We start from the raw sequence: 13,692 nt of genomic DNA on the forward strand, positions 1-13,692 counted from the left end.
TCTGATGTATATATTGAATTCACCATTTTAGTTTCCATCATAATTTTCATAAACCATAGTTCTCAAAATTTGAAATCCCAACTTTTCTTCTTTAATTCTTCAGTCACGTTTGTAACTTCATATACGAATCCTCCTTCGCAACTAAATTGTAAGGTACATACTCTTGTCGAAATTTCAAATATCTAACGTGAAACATTATGTAAAATATGATAATTTATATATTTTATCTTATTGGTTATTTTGCAGTTACAAAAAATGTGGTCTGCGAATACTAGTCTTGTAGATCTTCTTAACAATTATGGAGTATCACAGCCAGTTCAGCCTATTGATTTTGTCACCAACCCCTCCGAGGTACAATTTCCTTTACCTAATGGAGCTAGATGTGAGACAAATAATGACTTTGGGTTTGATGAACCCAACTCCCAATTTAGTGAAGATAGTGTTAGTGAATCATTAAGTGATGTTAGGGATGATTCTGACAATAATGTGAATGAAACTCCGATTGTGAGTAAAAGTCCAATTATGAACTTTATGAACGATATTGGAGACGAAGGCGACGATGACGTAGTGGATATCCAAGACAAAATTCATTTAGATTTTTGGAATGAATCTGCAAACAAAATAATGTTAGGAATGTTGTTTGAAAATAAGGCTCAGGTGAAAAAGGCAGTAAGACTTTGGTCGATCAAGCAAAATAGAGAGTTTAAGGTTTGTGAAAGTAAAAGTAGTTTTTGGATAGCAAAGTGTAAAACTCTTGGCGGTGAAGAAGGAAGTTCTAATACCGACCCATATACACCGTAGTGTGCATGGTATGTTCGTGCAATGAAAAAGAAAAACCATCATATGTGGAAGATCACATGTTGGGTGGATGCACACAATTGTTTTGGATCTTGTAGAGGCAATGACAACAGAAGTTTAAACTCTACAACTATAGCCTTTTACATCATCCACTCAGTTGAAAAAGATATTGCTTATCAAGTGAAACATATACAAGCGGATATTAAAAATATTCTAAATGTCGACATTTCTTATTGGAATGCATGGCATGGTAGCAGAAAAGTCATAGAGAACATTTATGGAACTTGGGAAAGTAACTTTGCAAACCTACCCAAGTACATTGCAACTTTGCAAACTTCAAATCATAATACCGTTGTGAAATGGTTTCGTAATCCAAATGGCTCATCACATGTGGCAACATTTAAGTATATTTTTTGGGCTTTTAGACCTGCAATTAATGCATTTCATCTATGTCGACCTGTTATTTCCATTGATGCTTTTCGTTTGAGAGGTTCGTACACGGGTAAAATGCTTATTGATGTTACAAAAGATGCCAACAATAATATATTACCAATTTCTTATGCCATTGTTGATGAGGAAACTACACACAGTTGGAGTTGGTTTTTGTATCGGTTCAGACATTTTGTTGCTCAAGACAGTCAATTGTGTGTTATTTTAGAGCAACATCAAGGAATAAGTCATGCAATGGAAAATCTAGAGGAATGGAAAGAGCCATTAGGATACCATCGATTTTGTCTTCGACACATCAGAAGCAATCTCATGAAAAAGTACAAGAACGTGAGGCTTAAATCATTTTGTTGGGATATTGGAAGCACAACACAAAAAAAAAGATTGTGAAGTATAAGAAACAAATCAAATCAATCAATCTTGAAGCTTGGCAGTATTTATACCAAATTGATAAAAGTCAATGGTGTCTTTTTTATGATGAAAATCGTCAATGGGGGTCGTTAACGACAAATATATCTGAGAGTATGAATAAAACGCTAGCAAGACAACTACCTATTAGGGCGTGTATTAATCTTACATTCAATAGAACTGTACAACTTTTTAGAAAACACAGTGATGCTGCAATGATTTGCAATACACCTCTACCATCACGTATGTGGCGTCCTTTCATAAACGTGACACTTCTGCACAAAATCATACTTTAACTGAGTTCAACTATAATGAAGGTGTCTATAGAATTGTCACCAAGTTACGAATAAATGAAAATGGAGGAAATACCCACACTGTCAGTTATCATCAACATACATGCACATGTGGTAAGTGGCAGATGGAAAGATTCCCTTGTTCACATGCTCTTGCAGTTTGTCGTTTTAGAGGGGATAACCCTTTTTTCCATTATCAATCATGTTTACACAACTGTGACGTACAAGCAACAATATAATGACGGGTTTTCACCACTTCCTCATGTTGATTATTGGTTAAAGGCTGATTAGAGTATTCAAGCAGATAACTCAAAATGTGCAGTCGGTCGAGGTCGGAGGCGTGCAAATCGATTTCGTAACGAGATGGATGTTCGCCATCGTGATGAACCTCATAAATGTGGACTATGCCATCAACCTGGTCATAACAGGAGAAATTGTTCAAATTTTCAACCAAGATTCAATGCGATGTGAACCATGTAACTTTTATTATTCTTGTAATTTTATGTTTAATTTACTTTTTAGTTCATGTTTAATTTCTTTTGTAGTTGTGTCTTTAATTATCTTGTAATTTTGTAATTTCGTAACATGTAATATATTCGATATTGGTATCAATTAGAATGTGTTTATTAAAATTTTCTAATGATGTAAATCGCAATAACATAATAGACATATTTCGGTTATATGTTTTTAATATATACAAATTTACATTTGCTGTAAAAAAGCTAAAAAAAATAATTCTTTTATAAAAAAATATATAAAATAAATATAACATATAAGTTGTAAGGTTATTATGAAAGTTGAAGGGGTCAAAATATAAAATTATACATAAATAGTTGATTTTTATGTGGGGACACAAAAAAAACAACCCATTTTTGCAAATGAAATAAAAATCAACCCATTTTTGCAAAAGGTTCCTATTTTCAACCCTTTTTTTTTGCAAAAAACTCGCTTCCTTATAGCTGTTAGGTTCATCAAGATTTATTAGTATACTATCACTAATATACATGTCCCCTTCTGTAGTAATATGAAAACCATATAACTGGGGTTGAACTCTAACTCTTTTGGAACGTCTAAGAGGTAAGAATTCGTCAATCGGTTCAACCGGAGTTTCCTCCTTGGGTTGAGCGCCAACGTTAGAGGTTTCTACATCGCTCGACTCTTGAATCTCTTCAAGATCGATTTGCCTCCCACTTTCCCCTTGGCATATGAGTTCTCGCTCTTGGAAAACCCCTCTCCTTGCAATGAAGACAACATTGTCATTCAGTCTACAGAAGAGATATCCAAAGGATTTCTGCGGGTAGCCGATGAAAATACACCGCTCACTACAAGGTTTGAGCTTGTCGTGAGTCTCTCGTCTGACGAAAGCCTCACAACCCCAAACCTTGATATGTGCCAATGAGGGAGCTTTCCCTGTCCACATCTCGTGAGGTGTTATGGCAACCTTCTTTGTAGGGACAAAGTTAAGGATATGGGCGATAATCTCTAAGGCATACCCCCAAAATAAGATAGGTAGTGAAGCACGACTCATCATGGAACGAACCATGTCCAACAGGGTTCGATTATGCTTCTCAACCATACCATTCAACTGCGGTGTCCTAGGTGGCGTCAATTGCGAAACTATTCCGCATTCCTTAAGATAGTCGTGGAATTCAAGACTTAGGTACTCTCCTCCTCGATCGAATCGAAGCATCTTGATTTTCCTGCCTAATTGATTCTCCACTTCTTGTTCAAATTCCTTGAACTTTTCAAAGGTTTCTGACTTGTGATTGATTAAATAAATATACTCATATCTACTATAATCATCGGTGAAAGTCACATAGAAATGGTTCACGTCCGTTGTGGTGGATCTAAAGGGCTCACACACATCGGTGTGTATGAGATCCAATAGACCCTCACCCCTTTCACAAGTGCTAGTGAAGGGTGACTTGGTCATCTTTCCAAGTAAACAAGACTCGCACACTTCATCGTACCTAAGGTCGAATGACTCCAACATTCCATCCTTTTGGAGTTGGGTTATGCGTTTCTAGTTAACATGTCCAAGACGACCATGCCACAAGCATGCTTTATCCATACTATTGGAAGAATCCACACACAAACATAATTTCCTAGGTTATCTACAACCATAACACTTTCATAAATTCCATTACAAGGCAATGCTTCAAAATATAAAACACCATTTAGATAAGCATAAATCGACCCTTTCTCGTTATCAAACGAATATCTAAATCCTTGTCTAAACAAACCACGAAATGAAATGATGTTTCTTGCCATATCTGGCGAATAGCAACAATTATTTAAATCTAAACCTAATCCATTACTAAGCGCTAAAGAATACACTCCAATCTTAGTGACAGGTGACAATCTTCTATTCCCCATGACTAGATTTATTCTTCCACGCTCCACATCCCTATCTCTTCTTAGTCCCTACAAATCAAAACATATGTGAAAACCACATCCTGTATCAAGAACCCAAGAAATAGCATGTGATGAATCATTAGATTTAATTGTGTAAATACCTGCGAAAGATGGCTTTATCTTCCCATCCTTGATGGCTTGTAGATATTCCGGGCAGCTTCTCTTCCAGTGCCCTATTTTGTGGCAGTGGTGGCACTCTGCCTCCTTTGGGTTTGAGTTGGGCTTAACAGAACCAACTTTGGTTCCAATAGAAGAGGTACCATCTTGGGGCTTTCCCTTGTGGTGGATCTTTGAAGGAGTGTTCCTCTTCTTGCCCCTCCCTTGCCCAATGGCCAAAACAGGAGCAACGGGTGGAGTGGAAGTTGATGCAACAGACTTGTCCTTGAGATTTCTCTCAGCAGTCCTTAGGATCCCTTGGGAGTTTGCTTAAGGTGACCTCTTATTTTTTTATATGGTAGGTCATCCTAAATTGGTTGTAGCACGAGGGCAAGGAGTGGAGAATGATGTCGATAGCCAAATCTTCCCCAAAGTTAACATTTAACTTGTGAAGACGATCAACATACCTTTGCATCTTTTGCAAATGTGAGGTTAGGGACTCTCCACTTCCCATCTTAGCGGTGATCATGTTGGTGATGATCTCATAGCGATCTTGCCTTGCGCTTTGGTGGTACCTCTCCAGAAAATCTTGGTGCATTTCGTATGGATACATGTCCTCATAGGACTTTTGGAGTTCAAGATTCATAGTGGCCAGCATAATGCAATGAAATTTCGTTGCATCACGCTCGTGGGCCTCAAAGACGGCCATTTCTTCGAGAGTAGCGATTTCTGAATTGATCTTTTCAAGCTTCTCTTCGAGGGCATATTCTTTTTCCTCGTAACGAGCAATCATGCGAATGTATCTAATCCATTCGTTGAAATTCGATCCATTAAACGTCACTTTTTGACATAGGTTCATTAGCGAGAATGAACCAGGAGCAACTTTGTTTGTGTTTGCGTTAGACATCTGCAAATAGAAAGGAACAAAGTTTGATTAGAATTGAATCCCTAATTAAACACCCAAAATGAGAAATTAGGGCTAGGATCCAACAACATTATTTACACATTAGAAAAGGGATGCCGTAATCCAACATGCGAATAATTTGGAGGTAAGTGAATGACGATTCACTAATTCTTCACCATGAAAAACATAAAAGGCTTAAGTTTTAAATGTATTGAGAATTCCTAGATTCCTTTGAGATTCATTGAACTTTTCAATGGCATGTTTAAATCTCGATATGCTCCTCTAGTTTGTGACTGGGATGCCGAGGATCACAAAGCGGGTGTGAATAACCATGAAAATGTACATGGTGCCCTCATTGTTACAGTCACCTATTCGATGTGCTAGCTAACCACACACGCTCCATCAAAGTATGACAAACAATGAGTCACCCTTTGCCACCCTTGCTTAGAACCAATTAGTGTGCCGGTTAACCACACACGCTCCACTAACTTCTTAGCAATGGTGCAAAGTGTAATTTCATGGGATTGCATCAATTCACTTTGCCTAAAGTAACTAAGATTAAGAATTTTGTAAAACGTTTAGTTACTTTATATAGATTCATTATACTTATTAACGAGGAGAGGATTGCCCTAACCTACCCGTTCGGCTAACGACCCTCCACCAATCAAGGAAACGGTGGGTGAGAGTGGACACCCATTAAATGACCATCTTGGGGATGAGGCTAATTTCGAAATTCAAGGGTTGGCAAACCCTAGAATTCGAAATCTTGGGCACAAAGGAAAGGGTTTGAAAACCCTTATCAAAATTTTCGAAAAACATGGTTCAAGAACCCTAATTTTCGAAATCCTTGCCTCCTAGTGTTTATTGGCCATAAACCCTAAAGCTTCAAATTCATACAATTGTATAATTCTAATTGAAAACAAATAACCATATGCTCTGATACCACTGATGGGTTATATACAAACAATTCTATGAGTGCATGCAACCAAAGATTTGGATCTATGTTTTCACTATTAGATACACAACATTATCAACACAAGAAGAACCCTAGAATGCATCTAGGTATTTCGAAATTTAGATGGTAGAAAGAATTACATACCTCTTGTTGTTACATTGTAATAACAACTCAAGTCTTCAATCTCCTTGTCTTTGAAAGCAAGTACCACAAGTGTAGTACCTCTAATGGCTCACAAACACCAAAAGCAAATGGAGAGGCAAGAGAGAGAGAGGAGGGAGGCAAAAATCGGCTCTAGGTCTTCTAGGGATCAAGTGGCCGATTTTCCTAGGCCTAAGGGGTCTTTATATAGGTTAAAGATTAGGGTTTCAGTCCTTATCCTTATATGGTTGCTTGCCCACCAAGCAGCCCATAAGATAAGTCTAGAAGCCTTATCCTTAGAAGAATTCTAGGCCCTTATCCCCTTGAATTCGTCCACCCTATCCATAGGGCATCCACTGCCCTATCTTGCAACTATCACATAATTACAATTCAGCCCCTCTAGTTTAATTAATTACATTTGATCACAAAATTAATCCTTAATTAATTATTGACCAATGTTAATTAAACAAATATGATTTCTCTTTTAATATATCATTCTCATAATATATTAATAAATCATAATAACCTCTTTCTATATTATTTCTCCAGATAAGTTGCTTTGGTGAAGGCAACCCAAAAGGACCATGCACAACCGGGTCAAGTACTTACCAAATATGGTTATGGGCTTAGACACTAATCCAACAGATGTAGAGGAAGGTTTAATTGGGGTATGTGGAGAAGAGGGTGGGGGAAGAATGGTTAGATCGACAATAGTTTGTAAAAGGGTGGAAGTAGTAGGAGGAGGATCAGATGATGACGGAGTAGGTAAGGATGTGACATAGTAGGGAAATATGTCTTCATTAAAGACCACATGACGAGCGATGTATATTCGTGAGGAAGGTTGATGGTAGCATAAGTAGCCTTTATGAGAAGCACTATAGCCAATGAATACACATGGTAAGGACCTGAAGTCAATTTTATGATGGTTGTAAGGTCTAAGAAATGGATAACATAAGCAGCCAAATGTCTTTAGAAAGCTATAATCTGGGATTTTAGAATAGAGTTTTTGATATGGTGAGTGATAGTTAAGGGCAAGGGTAATAGTACGATTATGGAGATAAGTTGTTGTTTTGAATGCATGTTCCCAAAAGGTATGAGGAAGAGAAGAGTGTGCAAGTAAAGTGAGACCCTTTTCAACAATCACACAGTTTCGTCACTCAATAGCCCCATTTTGTTCTTGTGTATATGGACACGAGAGACGATGGGTAATTCCATGGTTGGTGAGGTAATTAGAGACATTTCTATACTCACCTCCCCAATCAGATTGTAAGGTTTTGATATTGGTTTGAAATTGTGTTTTAACCATTTGATGAAATTGCAAAAACAATGAAAATACTTGAGATTTGTGAGACATAAAGTAAATCCACATAAATTTTGTGCAATCATCAACAAACAAAAGAAAGTATCGATTTCCATTGATTGAAAAATAAGGGGATGGTTCCCAAACATCTGAATAAACTAAATAAAAGGGATTTGTAGAAGCAACATGTGAAGTAGGAAGGGGAAACCAATGACTCTTCCCAAGTTGACATGAGTCACAAATATTGGGAAGGTTATTTGATGAAACATGAAGCTGAAATTAAGATATAAGTCGCTTTAGAAGAGGAGCATGTGGATGTGCAAGCCTCTTGTGCTGTCTATTGACAGAAGTACGAACTCTTGTAAGAGCCATGGTAGGTGAAAATTTATTTGATGTGTGTGTTGATAGATGGAGGAATGCGATAAAGCCCCTGTTTAACATCCCCGTGGAGTAGGAGTTTGCCCTGCAAAGACTTAACAGAACAATGTGAAGGCTAGAATTCCAAGTAAACATTGTTGTCTTGAGTCAATTTAGAGACACTTAAAAGACGTTTGGTAGTTTTAGGAACAATAAGGACGGATGACAATTTTAGAGAATGAAATGAAGATGAGTCGATATGAGAGATATGAAGATGGTTACCATTGCCTACTTGAACCTTGTCAGTGCCATGGTATTCGTCAGCTAAAGTCATCTTTTGAAGGTATGGAGCAATATGATTGGTCGCCCCTGTATCAAAGTACCAATTCGGATCGACAACAGTAGATGGATTATGGTGGTGAGCAACATGGGATTGGCGAGAGTGGGATTCACGTGGATTGGGTCTGCGGGATGGATAGTCCGTTTGATTGGATCTTTGCTAACAGTACATCGCCTCGTGGCCTAGTTTGTTGCATAATTGGCACTGAATGCGACGACGTCGAGGGTCAGATGAACGAGACCCAGAGTTGGAACCAGAAGGAGCACCAGAGACAGAAAAATTGTTCCGAGTTGAATGGCGATTGGTGGTAAGGGCTAAGGGGACATTAGAATTTGGATTTGTAGGAGCCACAACTTGTTGACGAAGATGCTCCTGCTCAAGCCTTGCTTCCTCTAGAAGAAGGAATCCAATGAGATCATCGACAGTAGATGTATCACCTTTCATCATAAAGGCAGCGGTAAATGGGCCATAAGATGAGTCAAGGACACTAAGAATATAACACATGTTGGAACACGTGTACTGATATTGTTATTAATATGTAAATATTGTTAAAAGTTATACAAGAAGGTTACTATTTCAAGATTATCTAGTGATGCCCAATTCCTTTAAATTTAACGCTTTTATAACCGTTTTCTGGTGTTCTTTACTTGTTGCTCTATTTTTGGCTTAGTCTGCTCCCATGTACTTCAAACTATTGCAATTATGGTTGTTGCGTAGAAGTTTGTTGTAATTTTTATAAAACATTGAATAACAAAGACCAATGTTCAAAACTGGTTCCTGGTTAATGATAATCGTTTGCATCTGTGATGTGAAGGAAATGAGTAAAATTATATACCATTTGATGTTTACCGGAAGGGCAATTTAGATAATGTAAGAAATTGTCGTAGAATTGATGTCATTGCATGAACGCACACACAATATAAGGATTTTTTTTAAATGGAGTTGAACTTGTTTGTATTTGTTTAGTGAATATTTATGTGATGTGTAGTTTGGAATGGTTATAAAGCACATGATGTATTTGTATTAGAGAGGTCTCCTTATATAAAGCCTTATTGTTTAATCTATTTTATTTATTTATTTATTTATTTATTTTTAATGTGTCATACAAACTCTAGGTGTTTTATTCAATAACATCATACTTGACTAGTTTTTTTTACAACAATTTCTTACAATTTCAATTGAAATGTTACATAACAATTGTTATTATTATGAGTTTTATTTATTTATTTATAAAAATGACAATTGTTATGTAACCTTGTAATTGAAACCGTTGTGGTGAATGGACGATTAAAATGAAAAGATGAAATAATGAAGCCATCTAACTAGATAGTAGATACTAATATAAATTATAAAAGAGTTAGATGAAATGATAAAAATATTAAACATAGAGATTTAATGTCGATAAAATAAAAACCTTATTATCTTTTTTTTAAACGGTTATAACAACCATTTTGGTGTAATAAGTATAAAAAGCATCTTAAGAACTTAATGTGGACAAAACTAAAACCTTATTAATTTTTTAAACGATTATAACAGCCATATTGGTATAATGTGTATAAAAAAAACTTAAGAACCTAATATGGACAAAGTTAAAATCTTATTACCCTCCTAAGTCATTAACGCATTGTATAATTTACACTCCAAATTACTTATTATTCATTTTTTTTATAGTGTGAAATATATTTGGGTTGGAGTATTTTAATGTAACGACAAAAATAAGAAGAGGACTAGAGACGCTCTAATGCAATAGCAACCATCGAGGTGTAAAATACTAATACTATACAACAAAGAAACAACTCCAAAATTGTAAATAGAGAAACTCAAATTAATCCAATGAAAAAAAATATATTAAGATTTGATTTGAACTAAGAATAACTTAATTCCTATGAGAGACCATTTCTAAAATAAATAATACATTAATATTTGATTTGAACTAAGAATAACTAAATTTTGACATTGTATCCTCTTGAATAAAATCAAAGCAAATAAGTTCAAGTATATTCACGTAAATATAAATTCCACTTGTGCTCATGCATTACACATTACATGGGTAGTGATTCCATTGAAGTTGGAAACAGTCATCATCATGCTATTATTGATTATTAATGATCATCCTCCATGAAACTCATTACAAGGAAGAGTAAACTAAAAAGATTGGACATGGACATGCTATTGATTTCTGGTCTGGCTATGCAAATGACGGAAATATCTCTCATCCTCCTCGTTGAAAATAGTCTCTGCAAAAAGGCATTTGGAGGAAATTTCCACTTTGTGGGGTTTTACATTTTTTGGGTCATAAATTACAATTTGTGATTGAAGTGGAGAGATGAAGCCTTTAAATATGTCTATTATATTGCAACAAATTAAGAAATCACCTAGCAACCTTAAGGTTTTCGGTTTTTTTAAATACTATTGCTGTGCATTTTTGTAAAATTTAAAGTTCATTATGATTATTTTATTATGCTAAAATACAGTGAAGAACCTTGTTCAAATGTAGTAGTGTTCTGTTTGTTTGTTTGTTTTTTCCCCACAAATTTATGGTTGTGGTAGAATAATGGGTTTAACTTTTTTCCTTTATTTTCTCCTTTTCAATCTTTTAGGGCCTTTTATTCAAACTAATGACAAAAGTCAAGACTTATACTTGGACAAACTAGCACATGACTTTTAAATGTTTGCTTGATTTATTGTTTCCAGTTGTTTGAAAGAAAAAATAATCCCCGCAAAAAAAGACTTGGCGACAACTCCAATGCGCAACGCAAGATAGAAGCATGCACACATGTCCCCGATTCTTTTTCTAACAAACAAATTATATGATCAAAGTCGTCTCCACACTGCAACCAGAAAATGCAAATTCTAACCACATTAAACCTAAAATCCCCACTGTCACCAACTATCTTTTAGTGCCTCATATTATTTCTATTAAGCTACTTGCTACTAAGAAATCCATCCACAAATGGGACCCATTAACTAGGACTCAACAAGAAAAGTATTTACAAGGTTCATTCCTGTTTTTAAATGTATTTTTTACAAGTTAATTTTGTATCTATAAATATTTAGTTATGAACCATGCCTTGTATAATTAACACCATAATGTTAGTAACCACCAAGAAACACCAAAAGGCTAGTAACACATGTTTAAGCAAATCCTAACATAAACTATCGCAAACACAATGCCACCAAGATTTTAAACACAACGAAAGCACCAGGTGTGTATTGGATCATATAAGCATATTAATCTAGAAAATTGTCTCTTGGATTGATCCTTTGCAAATTCTGCTCCGAAATCTGAATTCATGGCCGATTTTTCTCTTCAGAGCTGCTTGTCAAGCAGATCACTTCCTCTAAGAATCGTAAATCCAATTCTAGATTTGATATCTGACCAAGAACCTTTCAGTCTCCACAATTCAACGCCACCAACTCTCTTTTGATTTCCCCCCATACAAACCCTACCAATCAACGACACACACTTCTTCACTATTGGGTCTATCCCACTGTATTAATTACAATTTTTGATTAATACTTTTGGGTCTATCCCACTTCTTCACTATTGGGTCTATCTTTTGGGTCTATCCTACCAAAAGAGTATTAATTACAATATCTTGTTTAATAAAAAGTAATAGGACATGTTTTTTGGATTAATACTTTTGAATTTTGATTAATACTTTTGAATTATTCTTATTATTTTTTTATTAAACAAGATATTGTAATTAATACTTTTGAATTTTGGTATGGGTTACCTATGTAAATGTTTGTAGTGGATTTGTTGGATTTTGAAAGTAATTCTTTTAGCTTAAACAATTTTATATACAAAGTGAGAAACCCTTCTACCTTAAATTATTTATAAATAATTTTACAAACATGCAACTTTTTTTAAATTGTTAAGTATTAATATTCAGAATTGAAACAATAATAACAAATGTGAAATTACCATATACAAAGTAAAAATATACAAGCAAACATTTGTGATTTCAATGCTAAAAGCATCACCATCTCCTCCACCTCCACCCTTAAACAATGTCATTAATATTATTTTTTCAATTAAATGCATTGATATGTATTAGTAACAATATTAATAATAACAGTTCAAAAAATAGTATTCTTATTTATAATAATAATAATAATAATAATAATAATAATAATAATAATAATAATAATAATAATAATAAGGGTTTTGTTTTAGAAGATTCCTAATATTTTTGTTTACAGAAAAGTCCTAATATTTTTTGTTTCCAGAAAAGTCCCAATATTTTTTGTTAGTTTACGAAATAGTCCCAAATTAATTTGGTATCTGTTTCAACCGGTCAAAAAGGGTCAAACTGTAAATTTTTGCCGGTTTTCAGGACTTTTTTTGTTCAAAAAAACTAATATTGGGACTAAAGTGTAACTTTTTCGTAAATGTTGGGACTTTTCTGAAGATTTCCCCCAGAAACCTGAAGAATACAATAAACAGGTAGCAAGACGAATCGGAAAATGTGAGAAGCAGACTCGAGGAATGAAGTAGACCAAACTTCATATATAATGGGTTATGCTTTTCTGATTTCTTAAGTTTTAAGGAAAGGGGTAGAAATTCAAACCTAGATGAGGAAGGAAACTTCGTCAGGGGGGTAATAGGTAAGGACAACCTCTTCAAACCCCATCAAGTTCTTTAAAACCTGCCAAATGACGTATGTCGGGAATCAAAACAGAGAAACTACCGGCCAAACCATGTATGTGGAAACAAAAGGAGGAACCTGACCGATTCTTAAATCGAATTGAGTAATGGTGGTGGCGAGAGATAACGATCAAGATAGAGTAGAAAAATCAAACGTCTGATGGTGGGGGTAAGTGGTTCGATGATGGGAGATGAAATAAACTTTTTGGCGATAATGATGGAGTGTTAGGCAAAGGTCGAAGAAGTTGTGGATGACACTGAAAGATATAGAATGGTCATCGGCTCCAAACCTAATGATCGAGACGGTGGGGACGAATGAAAAGTCCGATGGTGGAGGAAAGAAATCAGAGTAAAGGAAATGGGAGGTCGATGATGGAAAGGAAATTAGAGGTCTATGAGAAGTTAGAAGCAGAGTGGTGGCAAACCATCTGTTGTTGTCGGTATGTAATTGGAAGGAGTGGGAGGTAGGAGCATACCATAACACGTAGCAAGGTGGTTCTAGCCATCAAAAGACCTAGAAACCACTGAAGAACGGAAAAAGAAAAGAAATAATAACAAACCCACCAAACAAAAAAAACAAAAAAAAA

The 13,692-nt window shown here is 35.4% G+C and overlaps 1 protein-coding gene across 1 annotated transcript; it reads left to right on the top strand.

Moving 5' to 3' along the window:
• Nucleotides 1–822: 822 nt before the first annotated feature.
• LOC145047062 (uncharacterized) lies at nucleotides 823–1,635 on the top strand. The gene has a single exon (XM_078995308.1). The coding sequence runs from the start codon at nucleotides 823–825 to the stop codon at nucleotides 1,633–1,635; it is 813 nt and encodes a 270-aa protein (XP_078851434.1).
• Nucleotides 1,636–13,692: the final 12,057 nt, after the last annotated feature.

Source organism: Lactuca saligna, chromosome 5, assembly GCF_052625555.1.
Source record: "Lactuca saligna cultivar CGN05327 chromosome 5, ASM5262555v1, whole genome shotgun sequence".
In the NCBI taxonomy this organism is placed as follows: Eukaryota; Viridiplantae; Streptophyta; class Magnoliopsida; order Asterales; family Asteraceae; genus Lactuca; species Lactuca saligna.